Genomic DNA, 18,863 nt, shown 5'->3' with positions numbered 1-18,863 from the left:
TTCAAAAGAATGAAATAAAATGTATTCCAGGAAATGGAATTCCACCAAAATTCTGAGAAGGGAAGAAAACCAAAGGCAGAAAGGGAGAGAAAGTTCAGCAACATACATACCACAAACTCTTCATCCATTTTACTTAATGTTAACTCTGCATCATCTTCACCAACAGCCTCTTCTTCTAATTCTTCCACTGGGTAAGCTGGCCTGAAATGAAAAGGCTTACTATCAGAATTTAAAAAAAAAAATTAGTAAGATGAAGGACGTACAGTAAGAAAATTAAAAATCACTTCTACATCATATCTTGTTCCTATTACTCCTTTCTCCTAATCTTGATTACATCTCCAAATACAAAGAATACATTCACAACTGATACTTTGCCACCTACAATGGAACACATGAAGTACAACATTTAAGTACATATGTTTATATATTTTTCTCACTTTCTCCATGTCTCTGCATTCTATTTTGTTGATCAGCAGTACTAACATAATCCTGAAAGCCTATGCAAAACCATTAATGTTCTTTCTATTTCCTGTAAAGACCTTCTTGGTATATTTATCATTATGCGTACCATTTGTACAAGTAGAATAGTTAGATCAGCAACTTTATACAAGATAGTGTTTTGTTCAATATTGCTACAATTAGCCTGTGAAATACTACCCTAATCTATATTCACAACAACCCTAAAAAGGAGCATCTCTATTTTCATACATTCAGCAATATAAGATACACTTTATCTTTTGCCAATCAGCCAAATGAAATTTTCTTCTTCTTCTTTTTTTTTAATACAATTTCTTTGGCATGAAGAGTGGCTGAATAGCTCTTCTACTTTAATTGGTTACTCAAGTTTCCATTTCATTGAAATACCCAATTATACTTTGTTCTTTGGCTTTTTTTAAATTAAAATTTATGCTTTGCTTGATCTATGTTAAAAAATATCTTACTTAGCTTATTACTTACAAATTTAGCTACTAAAAATGGTTTAATCTTATTAAAGAGATTTGGGAACATTTCCTTACATAGATATGAGACTTACCGTACACATAAACCTTTTCCTCATACAACACCTACCATGCTCTTCTGATATTTTAATATTTCTATAGGATTTTTTCTTTACATTTATATCTTTGATCAACTTGAAGCTTATTTTTCTACGGATAATGAGCTTGATTCTTATTTCTAAAATCTAATTAGAGTTCCTAACCCTAACAATAAATTCTCTATTAAGATCAATGAATTGTATTTCCCATATTAAAAATACATATTTATGGCAACATAATTTGAAAATTCATACCTCAGACATGTTAAGAAATATAAAAATGAACACTTTATTATAAGGAAGGAAAATTCTGTAAATGAAATTAGTATCTTTTTTTGCATTTTTATTTGTATACACTGATTATACAAGAGGGTCTTATTGTGATATGGTAAATTCACCCAACAACTCAAAACACTTTCAACAAGCTTTTTTTTAAAATACATAATACTTTAGTAAAGTACTTCTGCCATATCCAAACATTCTTATTAAAGAATAGATATCCGAATTTTGTTAGTCACACAATTATCTCAAATATAATGTTCTTCTACAATTTATTTGGTGCATGATTGTTAGTAAACATGTAATTTTTTTATTTTATTGTTGGGATAATGTATAGAGGGGTTATAGTTGCATTTGTCAGGTAGTAGGTGCTTTACCTCTCACACATTGATACCCCTTCTAACTTTTACATAATTTATATATTATATATTTGGTATATTCTCTAAGTTCTACTACTTTTCAACTTTCCTCCATTTTCTTTCCTATATAAATACAGTCCTTATAAATTATACAAGTCATAATACATAGACCAGTAGAAATATATGCATAGCACAAAGAAAGTACAAAATCAAATAGTAACTGATACTAATAACTAATACAAATAATTTATAAAGTTAAAATGTACAGGAGTAGAGATTTGATACCTTAAAAAATGCCGAACAAATACATATTCCATAACTTACATTTTCTTGAAATCTAATAAACAAACATTGTGATCATGTTGTCATTCTTTACACTGTATTAGTGGAGATGTTTGGATTGATGCAAGTAAAATTTCTGTTTTAGCTTAAAAATAGGTGACCAGCAGCAATTTAATTCAACTCAAAAAGAACCTAATTCAATTCAGAAATAAGTTAAGGAAGATTTTCTAAAGTACTTAATAAAGGAAGTAGATAATTTACATGAAAAATATAATATTACCATATTATCAGGGCTATTTCTACCAAAATTAGCTTTCCTCCAAAAATTGCTGCTTGGTCATGTTATTTGCATTGTATATTACACATTCTAAGTATTAATCATAATGTATGAAATATGAAAGTAATTCACAATAATTTCTAATTATAAACTCCATAAATTTATTTTGATTTTATTCTTGATCTGTATGCCCAAAACTTACTGAACACATATGATATACCCTATGCTATAGTATAGCATCACATGTTGAGGTACACTAATAATCACAGAATACATATGAAGATTATAGGATTCCAAGTAAGAAATTCTATGAATAAATTATTTTAATGCCATAGGAAAAATGTAATACAATCCTAAAGACATAAACAGAGTACTTTCAGTTCACATAAAGAGGCAATAAACAAAGTGTCAAGTGGCTTCTTAGTATTATGGTTACACAGCCCAAGGCAAAGGAGAAAAATTCCATTTTTAGCACTATATGAATTTCCATTTTTTTCCTAAGTACAGAGCTATCAGTTACCTTCATGCATATACTATGGTTGTTTGTATAAGTAAATCCATGCACAAAGAGAATTTTAATTTTAGTAAGTTTTCCTTGACAAAGATGTATAGTTATATTTAAGCCTTTAATAACTATATACTGAATACAGAAGGGCACAATAATATCTAACATCATTTTATTACTAGTTTTGAAGAAAGACATTCTAATTTCATCTGTATTGACCTTTCTCAACCTCCTATGGCACTTTCAGTTTGGAACAACCAGTTCTTATCCATTCAATTAAACACTACTGCTCCTCAGGGGAAAAGACATGTACGTAAAATTATACTAGGTTGGATAATAGTTACCTTTTCCAGGTGAAGCCAATATATTTTAGTGCTTCTTCAGCTAAACAATCCAAAACATAGCATACATGCTCTCCATAACCTGACTTTAATTTAGAAGGGGGAAAGTCAGCAGTTCTCCCCTGAACAAAACAAACAATGAACAGAAAATTATTGTTACTTATTTTCTAAATATCAAAATTGTTAACACTGCTAAGCAAAATATTTGTAGCAAGGTTTTCAACAAATTTTTGATGATTTTGCTTAAAAAACTCTCCAATCCTTGTATCATTTTTATTTTTAAAATAATTTAAAATTACTGTAATTAGATTGTTCCTTATAATTCTTAAGTCTTTTCTTTCCCACAAAACATAGAAAATTGAGGCAAACTATGACATTTTATTGTTAAAATTATCAGATTAAAAGGCAATGACACCAACAAATCACTGATAGCAACAAATCATTGATCAGTACAACAGCAGCCCTGATCATATATTGTTGACCCAAAGGAGTGAGGGACAGTGAGTCACCTGTGAAAAATTAATAATGGATGCCCAAAATATGTCAATCTTCTCAAAAAAACAAAATTGAAAACTACAACTGTTTTCCTAGGCTATTAGAGTTCTCTTTCAAAACACAAAGTATTGTACACATAAACTGACATATTGGATAGAAACTCCTTTGTACAACTATTTAAAGATACTGAAAAAGAAATTCTAAAAACAAAGTGTTTCATTGCTAGCTTTAAATCATACTTTTAGAGAAAAGAATACCCATTACTTTGGGCTATAAAGAATATATACTAATCATTTGCAGAAGTAGCACTGCTATACTATCAAGCACTCTTGAAAACAAATTCAGAGGTAATTATTTATATATACGTAGACATGAAGAGTCCCCTAAAAAGCTAACAATTGTTATTAAATTTCCAATATTAAAACCCATAACTTCAGAGCATGTAGAAAGAAGAGAGGGTTTTTACACTTACGAATGACCGAAGCTCAGATAATATGCTAGATATTGTGGCATTAGGGTCATCATATTCTTGAGGCTGCTCAAAGGGATGTCCAGTTTTGTTAATCAGCCAAGCAGCAATAGTGCAAAACATGTAGAACTGTTCACCAGGGTTTGTAGGCAGGGCAAAATAGTGTCTGTTCCAAAACAAAGGGGCAGAAGGAAATGGAAAATTGTACAAGTAAGTCTATAACAACTCATGAGGCCAGATCCAAATATGCTCAACAACTTGTTTTTCCCTGTCAAATCATCTTCAAATCAAAAGACATCAATAACTCATTCTTTGAAGTTTCAGTAATCTATAGTGCTCACATTAAATTTTGAATCAGCAGGAATAGAGTAAATGCTACTGCATATTAGATCAAAGACTTTATGCCTAGGAAAGGCAGTGAGTGTTAGAAAACAAAGCACATAAAACTTTTGCCCAAATCACTTAAGTGATTAATAATAGATGAGCAATCCCTCTAAAATGGTAGTCTGGAGGGGCTCGGAATATAAAGCAAGAAATTAAAAAAATTATCCACTATGTATTTCTTTTCCTAAACAGTTGTTTTCATCTTAGGTACATATTCAAATCAGTCCAAGAGTCCATAAAAATACTGTTCTTTGGCCACACATTACCTTACAATTACACATTTCCTTATCAATGGATAAAATAGTAATTTCTTTTACTTACATGCACTCAAGTACATGTATATATTATTAAACAGACAGAATGAAGAATATTTTACATACTGAGTCTGACAAAACTTATTTAATTTTGCTTATCCCCAGCTCTACCAAAAACATTCCTATGGTATGGTACCAAAACATAATAGCAATAAAAGTTGTGAGTAATACCATTCTGTTCAGTTTGATTAAAGATCTTATTTTTTTTTGTATAGTGATCACGGTTATGTTTACAATGTATTTACAGCTAATAGAATCATTGCCATATGCTTATTTCAGAATTCAGTAGTTTATACTTTTTTGAGTTTCCCTAACTTTTCTCCTTTGGGTAAGTGTAAAATGTTCTAGAAAGAAAGAAAAAGGCCATGAAAATCCTTCCAGATAGTTGCATAAAACACTTCCAGAGAGCCCAGTCACCAAAACTCATTTTTTTTTTCTCCTTATGAACTGGTACTCTTCAAAGGCAATGGAATAGATACTAATACTGAAGATCAAGACAGCTCTCAATCACTCTGTGCATCAGTCAGTCAGAAGACTTGTTTACACAGACTGCTCCCTACCCATAGATTTCTTAAAAGCTAGAGGTGAGCAAGACACAGAAATTTCTAAATTTCTAGGTGATGCTGGTGTTATTCAGTAATCATACTGTGAGAACCATTAAACTAGATACGTCCCTACAAACCGGTGATTCAAAGTACAGTGCTCAACCAACTAGGAAACAGACACTTGCAAAATAAAATCCAATTTTATTAGCACCACAGAAATGTCGGTTGCTTACATTATCATGATCAGTTCCATGTTTCTATAATAGCTCGAGCTGAACAGCTTTCACCCCCACCCCTAAACTTTTTTTTTTTCCTAGTATGGATTAATTTATCAATGTGGATCTTTCACACAAAGCCTACAAATCTTTTCATTGAAGCTATTGACAGAAAACAAGAGGAGTGCGATCAGGGGGAATTATTTGGATTTACCAACAGACATGAAGAGGAAGTTCTCTAATTCTCAATCTTAATTGTTGTACAGAACAAGACAAAGTGGGTAGATTAACAAAAAGCGGTTTAAAAAATTTTATCTGGTCATCACTGTTACGGTGATGAGACAAGTGCTACTCTGCAAACTCTAATGACGCTGCCTTTGGGAACTTTATTCCCACTTTGAATAAAATTCTTTTTTTTTTTTTTACACGGCACTTCCAGTGGTTGTCATTTCATTTGTGGTTTCCTAAGGGTACACTGTTCAAAGCAAAGTCTACCGTCGGCATCTCTCCACAAGTTCAGTGTTTAGCAAGTGCTCCTCGGCCGGCACTTTCTGGCCAGTTAAAGGGACAAAAGTCTGGCAAAAAGAGAACAAAACCCAGCGAGAGATCTCAGCCGTGCTCGCGGATCCCCTCTCAGGCTGAGCAGCGACACTAAGTGTTTTCCTTTGGGTCTTTTTCCTTTTTATTCTGTTTATCCCCGCAGGGGAGTTCCGGGACGGTGCGTGCGCCTTTCCTCCGCAGTTTCCAAACTTCCTGGACTTTCTCCGCCAGGAAATCGTCACGTCTGCGCTCCACGAGTCCCGCGAGCCCCCACCCCGGGGGCCCTCGGTGCCGAGCCCCGGGTGAAGAGCCCGATCCTGGGGCAGCGGTGGAGGCCAGGACGAGCCCGGCCCGGGTCCGTCCCGCCGGGCGCGCGAGGCCCAGCTGCACCCACCTGGACGGGGGCTTCAGGTTGTTCTTCCGGAGCAGCTCCTCCTCGTAGCTGAGCAGCTTCAGCTTCTCCACCAAGTCCTCCATCACCACGAACATGTGGTAGGCCGCGCCGGGCCCGCGCTCCGTGCCCGCCTCCCCGGCCCCGTCGCCGCGAGACCGGGACACCCCATCTTCCAGCCCCGACGGCGAGACTACTGCGGCAGCGGCAGCCATGGCCAGGGAGGACCGCAGGAGTGCGACCTGAGGCGGGCTCGGGCCCACAGGAGCTCCGCGGCCTGGGCCGCCGGCACGGAGACTGCCAGGACCGCGGCGACCGGTTACCAGGCGACCGCAGGGCAACCGGTCACCAGGGAAACTAGAGTCCGCCTCCTTCCAGGGTCTGGAGCCTCCCTCCAACCAGGGCGGGCTTCCTGCGTGACGTCACCGAGCGCCCGCCTCCCCAGCCTCTCGGAGGAAGCGCCAGCGGCCCCGCCCTTCGTGGGGGCGTGGCGTCCGGAGTCCCGCGCCCGGATTCGTCGGAGGCGTGTCCAAGGTACTATACCCGGGGATTAACGCGGAGCCCGGGAGCCTGCATCTAGTGGTCAGCCTTTCCTAGGATGTCTGGGCGGCGAAGACCTGCAGAACTGGAGACCACGCTTTTACACGGATGGCTCTTTAGATGTTCTCGAAGTTTCAGGTTTTCATACTTTTAGCCAGAGTCGAGATGAATGGTTTTCAAGGGGCTGCCTTCCCAACAAAGTCATTTTAAAAACCTAATTGTCTATCAGGCAACGCTGAATTCAACAGTTATGAGGGTAGAAATAGTGTATTAACTTTCTCTTACTCCGATGCTGGCACAAATATTGTTTAGAAGAAGATGGGGATAAAAAAAAAAAAAAACCCAGGGAGCTGAGACAAGAAAATGTCTTTGGTAAGGATTTCTTCTATCTAGAAAAAAAAACAAACCACAAAACTATTCCTGATATTAAAATCTATTTCAAACTCATATTATCTATAGTAACATTTGGGGATACCTAGGTAAATCCAATAAAATGAGATGATCTTGGAAAGAATCTGTGCTATAGATTTTAAGTGTGGCTAAGGACGGGGCTTGAGTGTTTTGTTCGGCAGCTGTTGACCTAGATGTGAGAGGATATAACTGACAGTACTAGATGCAACCCAATTTTACCGCCCACCCCCCCCCCAAAAAAAAGAAAACCAAAAAGGAAACAAAAAGCTTTATCAGGCAGTTTTCCTACAGGTACACAGAAATGAGGTAAGTGATAGAAGCCTGGCTTTTTTTGGAAGAAGGTAGCATGAGGTAAGAGATTGAACATGTGTGTTCATAATGTGACTTTTAAGGGTCTTTGATATCCTGTGTCTGCCACTGAAGAATATCAGAGTGTCATAAATTTGACAAAACTGACTTGGAAATGTGCCTATAAAAATAGTGAGAAGAGCATACTTCTCATTTTAATATAGCCCATGGCAAATTTGTCTCTGATACTAATAACAAAGTGAGAAATTAATTTTTCTATTAATTAAGGAACATATAAGGCTGGGATATAGATCAGTGAAGACTGATTGTTCAATTTGTGCAAGGCCCTTTTTAAATTCCTGGTACCACACACACCCAACCACACACACACACACACACACACACACACACACACACACACAGAAGAATAAAAAAAGACATAAAATTGCTGATTTTTGTAGGAAATGGGCTATAGGAGGAAGCCCATTAAGAATTACTTTTTAAATGATTACATTGCTTACTACGAATCATTAGTCACTTACTTGTGGAAAAGATTACTAGGAAAATTGAGTTTAGCTCTATCCCAATGTCAAGTTGGCTTTTCCTTTTTTAGCCCTGTGATGGAAGTGACTCTTCACCCCAACCCCAACCACATGTGGTACTGGAAATTTCTGTAATATCTTCAGACTATAACATAAATGTGTGGCTCACAACAACAACCATAAAAAAGTTCAGATATACATTTTGGGTACTTTATTAACCAACAACCAAGCTGTGGCTTTTAAAATGATTTTCCAAAGGCTTTCATTTCATGAGAGATGAATTGGTTGCACCCAAGGAGATAGATGCTCATATAGGCATGCTGCCTACATAAGACATTCTGACATTTTCAGAAAGTTATATAACACAGTATGAAACAGTCAAACCTTGCTTTTCTGACTGACAAGAAACCCTTTAATAATGTGTGTATTTTGACTTCAGGGGGGATCCTCCCCCAGAGTCCAGCCATTTCCTTCCCATATGTAATTCTGACTCAGCCTGACTTGGAAGCAGTGTAAAGAGTTGGTTTTGCCCTTGTAAGTGTGAAGAAGAAAGGACAGACCAAAATATAAAGTGTTGCCCAGAACTAACACAAAGAGAATAAAATAAAAGCCAACTATTCAATTGTCCTGTTTTCCTATAAGAGAAAAAAAATGGAAAGATCACTGAAATGTCATTCATTCTTATAAAGTCTATGGATTATTTTTGCTGTTTCTTTATTTAATAGTTGTTAATATACCAAAAGGTCTTTCCCATAATGGAAGTAGTTTTCTTTATATGTGTGACAATGTACACTCTACCCCTCTTCTAGTTATCTCAGCCCTTGGAAGCTTTAGAAGACTTTTAAAATAGGTTTTTATTGTTGTTAGGTAGAACTAACTCATTGACTAAGAAACTAAAGCTTGAAAAGAATTTCATTGATTATGCTTGTGATGAATGCTCATTTTATGCTCATACCTGCTACAAAGAATCTCAGATTTATCACCAACAGTACGCTAGTGACTGTTATTTGTAGCTGTGTGAGATGATTGAAGATAATTTTTAAGCCCTGTAAAGTCTGTTTGTTAGCCATTCATTGACAACCAAACAAAATCCAAATCAAATCAAAGCTGATTTAAGCTAAATGGGTTTAGCTTAACAAGGCTGGGGATGAACAGGAGTCGGATTAAAAAAATGGAGGAAAGCTTTCTATCTACATCAAATACAAGAGCAAGTTCGGTGAGATGGTTGTGTAGGCCTAGAGAACAAAATGCTATTATAGTTTGAGAATAGTTTGTTCCTACTGAAGTGTATGTTGAAGTTTGGTCTCAGGTGTGGCAGTTAGGAGGTATAGCTTAGTGGGAGGTGTTTAGTTCACTGGGAAAGAGCCCTCATGGATACACTGATGGATGGAAATGGGCTGATAAGAGTCTGAGTTTGACATACTTTTTCTCTGTTTCTTCTAGCCATGAATTGACTCAGGAGAAGGTCCTCATCAGAAGCTAATTAGGTACCTCTGCCATTTTAATGCTTTTCCCAGCCTCCAAAATGATAAACTCAGTTAACCCCATTTCTTGATCAACTTCTTAGTTCCAGCCATTTTGTCTTAGCAACAAAATCTAAAATTCTTGATTTGTAAATAACTTGATCCCACCCAGTTTTGATACTAAAACCTTAGAAAACACACTAAATAAAACTTCCTGGAAACAGCAGAAGGCAAAGAATATTCTTTTAGCTTTTGTCCCTGAGAATTAAATTGGCATAGGATAGTTTAACAGGAGGAAAACCACACAGATTTTATTTAATATTTCTATACACACATTTCAACCTTCACAGGAAAAATGCAAAAGCAGTTGTTAGAATTAAAAACAGTATACCTGAATGTGTGGTATGGCTTAGGGGTAGAGCAGCTGTCTAGCACTGTGTTTAAACTCCAGAACTATTAAAAACAAACAAATAAATAAAAATTTTACATGATACATTTCTAGTAACATTTGTAAGTGACAGGACAAAGGAAAGATGGAATTAAACTCTTCAGAGTAATACATTGTAGGAAAATGTGTTCAAGATGATGAAAGATAAATTACCAACTTTGTTTCAACAGATCTATTTAAGGGTTAATTCCACTTCCTGTGACAAAATACAGTAATCTCTTCCTGGTACATGAAGGACATCTCTGACATGGGAAACTTTATGACAAACTTCTCAATAGAAAAAAGATGATTGGAGAAAGTCCTTCCTCAGTAGATTTCTCTAGAGACATCAACTCCAAGCAATCAACTTGTTATAGCAGAATATTCTAGGTAACATGTTGTCAACCTAGTCTGATTAAAGTGTCTGCCAAACTTATATAAAGAAAAATGTCTTATTTGCAAGAGGATGTAAGTATTACAGAAAAAATGATTGTAGCTGACTTGCAAAATAAATTATCCAAAGGAATCTAGAGATTAGCTAATAAAATGCTTAACAAATTTGCTTATGCAAACTGAAAAAAAAAGTTACTGGAGATAGCTATGAAAACAAATAAAAAGCATCATAACAAACATTATATAGTGCCTTGAAATAAAATCTGCCATTATGTTTATGGAGAAATTGTTAAACTTCACCAAGAGTTATGGAAAATCCAAATACAGGTATAATTTTCATGAATGTTATGAATGATAGAATCAATATCATTGCTCAATTTATAAACTCAATGTAGTTTTAGCTAAAATTCCAAGACTGCCGACCCCAAACTTTTTATGAGAATAAATTATAAAGAAATATGAAATAAGAATCAATATCTCCTACCAACAGGAAGTATAAATTAATGATAGCAGAGGAATAAATAGGAAATAGCCTGAAGCAGCTTGGAAATTATATGGAAACTCAGTATACAAGAGTTGTAGGGCCAGGAGTTTGGCCTAGTGATAGAGTGCTTGCCTAGCATGCACAAAGATCCAGTTCAATCCCTCAGCACATACATAGAAAAAAGCTGGAAGTAGTGCTGTGGCTCACGGGTAGAGCTCTAGCCTTGAGAAAAAGTCCAAGGACAGTGCTCAGACCCTGAGTTCAAGCCCCACAACTGTCAAAAAAAATTAAAAACAACAGAGTGTGCCTGGCTGGCTTTGAACTTTGATCCTCAAATCTCAGCCTCCTGAGTAGCTAGGATTATAGGCATGAGCCACCACGTTTGGCTGTCTTTCCTCTTTTTATAGCACAAAATCTCTTCCAGATGTGACTCCCTGGCTGTTGGATTTTCCAACTATCAGAATTTTAAGAAGTAAATAATTATTCCTGTGAATTACTCAGTACCATAATTCGATTATAGCTATGTAGAACAGATTAAGACAGCTACATATAAACTGGAACCACAAGCTACTCTTTTTCTAGCAGGCCATAATTTCAAACATGAGGTAGTAGTTCAATATCAAAGCTGCAGAAATTATTCTTCAATGTTATTACTACTATGGGTTTCAGTTTTATTACTATACTTAGTGTCACAGCTTTCAAGTGTTAAAATATATTCAACTGGGGCAACAATTACCATTGCAACCTCCTGAGACAGACAATCTTGTACAATGATGCAAGAGGCTTCTCAACCAGATATAGTAAAGATTCTTAACCCAAACACCAATGGACCATACTAGACCCTAACTTCTAAGTTAATTCCCTAATTTAGGGAGGAAGTGGCTTCCATAACTATCCCCTTTGGCTTCTGTCTTTCTTCATTTGTTGTCTTAACAAAAAAATATCTTGTAGCCCCACTAAGATTGTAAGAAACTGTATCAACCAGCTTGGACATTCAAATTAGATAAATGCTGTTCACTTATATCACATGTACTTCAAGGGTTTGATTGGCCCCATGGCCTAATTTTCTTGGAGAGAAATGAAGCATCTGTGTGAGCTGACTTGAGTTTGCAGCCCCTATGCAGTTTATGAGAATGATTGAGGAAATCAAGTAGGTATGTGTGTTGGGGCAAGAAGAATAAGAGAAATGATGTCTAAATGTGTATCTCAGTATTCTGGCAATAATGTGGAGAAGGGAACATAGGAAAGTAAAAAGTGATTCAAAGGATACCTAGGTGAAAGATGATTGCAAACTATAAAGATAGCAATTAAAGTGGTGAAAATATGACTATTAACAAACTTTAGGAGGTAAATTTGACAGACCTTAGTAACTAGTACCATGAGATATACTGAAGGATATGAATGGTACTACAAAGTTGCCCCATTTGGGGGCAAGATATCTGGCATTAACTCAGTGGAGTTTATGGTCTTCCCCAGATATATGTGTGTCAGATGACTCATTGACCATGGATAGTCTTCTGGGGGAAAGATCTACTAAACATGTGACATTCATAACAGCAGAGGGAAAGCTACATCAGACTAGGCTATCTGGCCAGAGATCAGCAACTTTCACAATAGTGATATTAACATACACTTCTTTGAGTTTCTTTATATGGGTTAAGTACCCAAGTAATTAGGTTTTTACTTATGTATTTTTTTAAAAAACTAATTAGATTTTAAAATACAAAAGCCAAGATAGTTGCTACAGATATAAACTGTATAAACTGTCAGATGGGGAAAAGAGGAACTACTGATATTTAAACATCCAGCCTAATTTTCTGGTAAGGCTTCTTTTCCACTATATATGCTGGTAATATAAGACTGACTTGATGTGTATTGGTTACTAACAAGGATTGATTTGATCTGTCAGAGTTTTGAAGCTTAAGTACAAATGGGTTTATTCTTTCAAGGATAAGATTAGAAAGATTCAATTTACTTTTTAGTCAGGTACAGTATTTTGGCCCTAGAGAAAAATTAAATTTGGGTTGGAGAGTAAACAATAAATGTTGTTGGAGAACGTTCATTTAATGAGGCTCCCTAGAGGTTAATAAAAGGAAAAAAATTACTAGATGCTACTTGAGGTGGAAGTATTATACCTTCATAGTTCAACTCAGTATCTCAGTGCTCCACAAACCATATTTTCTGATGGTGTGTTTCATAGATTGTTATTGACACCTTGTCTGGAAGTTTTGGAATCTATTGCTCAAATTATTACACAGAAATAAAAAGTTAAATTCAAATGCCTTATTTCTATTCCTAATTCTTGAGTGAAGATGAAGCCTTACTGCATAACTATACATTTTGCTTCATGACTAGAAAAAGTAATTCGTTCTGTCTTTTCATTTAGTGAAATTCTGAAAATGAGAGAACTTTTTTTTTTCATTCTGAAGATGTAAAAGCCTTGACTAATAGATTCTGAGATCACCATTTTGCTTCTTGATACGGACAGAGAATAATTTTCTAAGAGTATTTTTTTTTGTGCGGTAGTTGTATGCATAAAATGTGTTATTCACTGAATTTGGGTAGTACAAAGGTGTCTGAGCTCAAATAGTTTATGCACTAATGCATGCATTATTTTAGAGTGTAGACTTGCATTTTTTCAATGGTATCAGTACATAAAGGAGTAAAGTGAGTTTAGGGAATAGACACTGAAGCCTTATTTTCTCCTACCTTGCCACAAATGGGTTGATATTTTTCTTCCTATATTTCAGAATAGTATCTCTTTCTAGGGCCTCATTTTCCTCCTTGACTCCTTTTGGAGTCAGGAAAAATTTGGGAAAATTAGCAGGAGAAGTAATATATGTGAGGATGACATCCTGACAGAGTCAAACTTCGAAAGTTGTTTGGTCCCATCCTGTGTGTCATTCTCAGTTTTAGGTGTCAGGGGCATGGGAAGACTCACTGGACATAGAATTTTAAGAGATTTACCATGTCTCCGAGGTATTTCTTGAACCTCGAAAGAAGATACAACTGTGATTCAGACACTAAGGCTTCAGGTTGGAAATAGCCCACCTCTAGAACATAAACAAATCTCTTTAATAGCTCCCTAATCACTTATTGCTGTAATCAGTTTCTTTGCTCAATCTACACACCCTGTATACATTTGCAAAAAAAGGAACAAGTGAAGTTTCCCTCCTCCCCTCACTTCTTCCCAGTACTGAGGTTGAATTCTAGGCCTTGAACTCAGTCAGCTGGCTTATTGGTACTTTACCACTTGATCCATGCCTTCAGCCCTATTCATAATCTTTTCTTTCTTCCCATTCCTTTGTACCATAATTAATTGTACATAGGATACAGGATTGATTAACCACTCAGAAAAAAGGGGAGCCTTCCCAAAATTTTACCCCATAGTTGTGAAAAAAAAGAGCTCTAACCATCTGCCAGTCCACTCTTTCACTATTGCTATGGGAGCTTTACATTTATTTGGTCCATTTTTTTTTTTACTTTTTACTATTTTTCTTCATATATTTTTTATTGTAATTCATAGAAGTGTTAAATTACATTCACCAGGTAGAGATGCATCACTTCACAAACATTGATACTTTTTCTCATGTTTTGGTCCCCAATTCCCTCCTCCCACCCATATCCCCATCTTGTTTCCCCCTTCCCTATCCTATTTCAAATAAACAAACATATAAAATCTATCAGATAACAAGGTAAAATACTGTAATAATATGAGACAACCAAGGGAGAGCAAAAGAGATGAGAGATAACATAGTACATTAAGGACAACAATCACTCATTATGCGGCTTTTGTTTCCTTATCCTGGAGTTCTTTTCATTTAGCGTTATACTATAAGGCCTTATGTATCTAGGTTTTGCTCTACTGTAAGTCTCTGCTAGGAGAGCCCAAGGTTTCTACTGATTATGACAAATGAGAGAGACTATTGGGCCTATGTTCCATTGAGTCTGGCTTACTTCACTTACTAGAATTTTTTTTCTAAGTCTTTCCTTTTCCTAACAAATGGGATGATGTCATTCTTTCTGAGAGCAGCGTAGAATTCCATTGTGTACAAATACCACATCTTGTTGATCCACTCATCAACTGAGGGACATCTGGGTTGGTTCCATATCTTGCTATGGTAAATAGTGCTGCAATGAACATCATTGTGCTAGTGGATTTAGGCTTTCCTTGTTTCTGGACAATTGGGTAAATGCCAAGTAGTGGAATTGCTGGCTCATAGGGGAGCTCTATGTTTAGTCATTTGTGGAACTGCCATACTGCTTTCCATAGTGGTTGAATGAGTTTGTACTCCCACCAACAGTGTAGTAGTGATCCCTCCTGGCCACATCCCCTCCAGCATCTGTTGTTATTAGTTTTCTTGATCCTGGCCATTCTAACTGGAGTGAGGTGGAATCTTAGAGTTGTTTTGATTTGCATTTCTTTTTTGACCAGAGATGTGGAGCATTTCTTCATGTGTTTATAGGCCATTCTTATTTCTTCTTCAGAGAGTACTCTCTTTAAGTCTTTGGCTCATCTTTTAATGGGATGGTTGTTACTTTGGAGGTTAGTTTTGGAGTGATTCAATGTTTTGAGCTGTTGACATATTTTAGATATGAGGCCTTTGTCCGTTGTGTGGTTGATGAAGATCTTCTCCCATTCTGTGGGCTTCCTAATTAATTTACTAGCTATGTCCTTTGCCACACAAAAGCTCTGCAGTTTAATGCAGTCCCACTTATCCAGCCTTTCTCTGATTTGTTGTGGTTCTTGGTCCTTATTGAGAAAGTTTCCACCTGTGCCAAGGAGGCCATGTGTATCTCCTATTCCTTCAGTGTGTTGGCTTTTACCTCCAGGTCTTTGATCCATTTGGAGTTAATTCTAGTGCAGGGTGACAAAGAAGGATCCAACTTTAGTTTTCTGCAGGTGCTTAACCAGTTCTGCCAGCACAACTTGTTGAAGAGGCTGTCTTTCTTCCATTCTATTTTTTTTTGTCTCACTTGTCAAAGATTAGGTGGCCATAGGTCTGTGGTTTAATATCTGGGGCCTCAGTTCTATTCCATTGGTCTTCAGGTCTGTTCTTGTGCCAGTACAGAGCTGTTTTGGTCACTATAGCTCTGTAATGGAGTCTAAAGTTTGGTATTGAAATTCCTCCTGCGCTGTTCTTTCTGCTAAGAAGTGTTTATGCTATATGGGGTCTTTTATTATTCCATATGAAATTTTGGATTGCCTCTTCTATTTCTTTAAAGAATGACATTGGGATATTGATGGGTATTGCGTTGAATTTGTAGATAGCCCTTGGCAAGATTGTCATTTTCACGATGTTGATTCTTCCAATCCAGGAGCATGGGAGGTTTTTCCATTTCCTCAGTTCTGCTTTAATTTCCTTTTTTAGGGTTTTAAAGTTTTCATCAAAAAGGTCCTTTACATTCTTAGTTGAGATAATTCCTAGGTACTTTATTTTCTTTGAGGCTATTGCTTTCCTGATTGTTGCCTCTTTCCTCTCACTGTTGGCATAGAGGAAGGCACTTGATTTTTGAGGGTTAATTATATAGCCTGCTACCCTTCCAAAGTTTTGAATCAGCTTAAGGAGCTTGGGAGTAGAGTCTGTAGGAATCTTTAAATACAGAATCATGTCATCTGCAAGGAGGGAAAGTTTTACTTCCTTTCCCTATTTGGATCCCTTTTTATACTTGCTTCTTACCTTATTGCACTGGCTAGGAATTCTAATACTATGTTAAAGAGGAGTGGAGAGAGTGGGTATCCTTGTCTCGTTCCTGATTTTAGAGGGAATGGCTTTAGCTTTTCGTCATTAAGTATAATGCCAGCTGTGGGTTTGTGATACACAGCCTTTATTATACTGAGGAATGTTGATGGATTCCTATTTTCTCCAGAGATTTTAGTATAAAGGTGTGTTGGAACTTGTCAAATGCCTTTTCTTGCATCTATTGAGACAATCATGTGATTTTTGTCCGTGCTCCTGTTGATGTGTTGAATTATATTAATTGGTTTCTGTATGTTGAACCAGCTTTGCCTCCCTGTGATGAATCCTGTTTGATCATAGTTTATAATTGTTTTGATGAGTTGTTGTAGACGGTTGGTCAGTATTTTGTTGAGAAGTTTTGCATCGATGTTCATCAAAGAAATAGGTCTATAGTTCTCTTTCTTTCTTTTTTTTTTTTTTTTTTTTTTGCCAGTTCTGGGCTTGCGCTCAGAGCCTGAGCACTGTCCTTGGACTTTCTCAAGGCTAGAGCTCTACCACTTGAGCCTCAGCACCACTTCTGGCTTTTCTATATATGTGGTACCAAGGAATCGAACCCGGGTCTTCATGCATGCTAGGCAGGCACTTTAACCACAAGGCCAAACTCCCAGCCCTATAGTTCTCTTTCTTTAATGAATCTCTGTCTGCTTTGGGGATGAGGGTTATACTGGCTTCATAGAATGACTTTGGTAAAGAGCCTTCATTTTCAGTTTCGTTGAAGAGCTTGAGGAGTATTGGTGTGAGCTCTTCTTTGAAGACCTTATAAAATTCAGCTCTGAATCCATCTGGTCCTGGGCTTTGCTTAGGTGGAAGTTCTCTAATTGCCATTTCTATTTCAGTGGTTGAAATAGGACTGTTTAGTTGGGTTAGTTCATCATGGTTCAGTTTGGGTATGTTAATATTGGCTAGGAATTCATCCATTTCTTCTAGATTCTCAAATTTGTTGGCGTAAGGTTTAAGAAGTATTCCCTCATGATATTCTGGATCTTGGTAATTTCTGTCGTGATATTACCATTTTTGTCTGGATTTCGTTTATTTCAGTATGCTCCCTTGTTTTTTTGGTAAGATTTCCTAAGGGTTTGTCTATTTTGTTAATTTTTTTTGGTAAGATTTGCTAAGGGTTTGTCAATTTTGTTAATTTTTTCAAAGAACCGACTCCTTGTTTCATTGATTCTGTCTATAGTATTTTTGGACTCCAATTCATTTAATTCTGCTTTGATTTTAATAATTTGCTTCCTTCTACAGGGATTAGGGTTGGTTTGTTGCTTTTTTTCCAGGAGCTTAAGGTGGTACAATAAATGGTTGGTTTACGATTTTTTCCAATTTGTTATTGTAGGCACTCAGAGCTATAAATTTTCATCTGACTGTTGCCTTTGCCGTGTCCCAAAGGACCTGGTATTTTGTGTGCTACTTTTTGTTAAATTTCATAAACTGTTGAATTTCTGTTCTGATCTCTTTGATGACCCATTGGTGATTCAACAATGTGTTGTTCAATTTCCATGAGTTACAGGGTTTTCATTGGTAGAGATGGGTGTTCAGTTCTAATTTGATGCCCTTGTGGTCTGAGAGAGTGCAGGGAATAATTTCAGTGTTTCTGAATCTGTCCAGGTTTGTTTTATGGCCTAAAATGTGGTCTGCTTTGGAAAATGTTCCATGTGCTGCTGAAAAAAATGTATATTGTGTTGTTGCTGGATGGAATAATCTGCAGATGCTGTTAGAGCTAGTTGGTCTATACAGTTGTTCAATTGTAAGGCTTCTCTGTTGAGTTTATACCTGATTGATCTGTCCATAGGTGAGGGTGGTGTGTTAAAGTCACCAACAATCACTGTGTTTCGATCTATGTATTGTTTCAGTGAAAGTAAAGTTTGCTTGATGAAGTTCGGAGCTCCGGGATTAAGTGTGTAGATATTTAGGATGGTTATGTCCTCCTGGAGGAGAGATCGCTTTATTAGTATGTAATAACCTTCTTTGTCTTTTCTCACTAATTTTAGTTTGAAGTCTTTTTTATCTGAGGATGGCAACTCCAGCCTGTTTATGGGGGCCATTAGCTTGATAAAGTTTATTCCAACCTCTCACTTTGAAAAAAATGTTTGTTTTTTGGGGTAAGATGTATCTCTTGAAGACAACAGAACGATGTGTCTTGCA

The 18,863-nt window shown here is 36.6% G+C and overlaps 1 protein-coding gene and 1 long non-coding RNA gene across 3 annotated transcripts in view; one reads left to right on the top strand and one right to left on the bottom strand.

Annotated features, from left to right (window-relative positions):
• The window catches only part of Ift57 (intraflagellar transport 57), a 51,174-nt gene extending 44,407 nt beyond the window's left edge, over positions 1-6,767 (bottom strand). The window contains exons 1-4 of one of the 2 annotated variants that reach the window (XM_090346885.1): positions 6,436-6,767; positions 4,047-4,209; positions 3,083-3,201; positions 111-201 (exon numbers count right to left, since the gene is read on the bottom strand). In XM_090346885.1, coding sequence (XP_090203011.1) covers positions 111-201; positions 3,083-3,201; positions 4,047-4,209; positions 6,436-6,647 — 585 coding nt within the window. In that variant the 5' untranslated portion in view covers positions 6,648-6,767. Of the gene's footprint in view, positions 1-110; positions 202-3,082; positions 3,202-4,046; positions 4,210-5,897; positions 6,391-6,435 lie in introns of those variants that run through there. The other variant, XM_090346891.1, reaches the window with a different exon arrangement.
• Positions 6,768-6,972: 205 nt separating this feature from the next.
• Positions 6,973-10,817, top strand: LOC150069390 (uncharacterized). The gene is made up of 3 exons (XR_016537902.1): positions 6,973-7,344; positions 9,657-9,700; positions 10,295-10,817. It is a non-coding gene; the product is annotated as an uncharacterized LOC150069390 (long non-coding RNA).
• The last annotated feature ends 8,046 nt before the right edge of the window (positions 10,818-18,863 follow it).

This window comes from Megascapheus bottae, chromosome 1, assembly GCF_031878675.1.
Source record: "Megascapheus bottae isolate mThoBot1 chromosome 1, mThoBot2.hap1, whole genome shotgun sequence".
In the NCBI taxonomy this organism is placed as follows: Eukaryota; Metazoa; Chordata; class Mammalia; order Rodentia; family Geomyidae; genus Megascapheus; species Megascapheus bottae.
The sequence above is the reverse complement of the archived record's forward strand: the minus strand, read 5'-3'. Positions and strand labels throughout refer to the sequence as shown.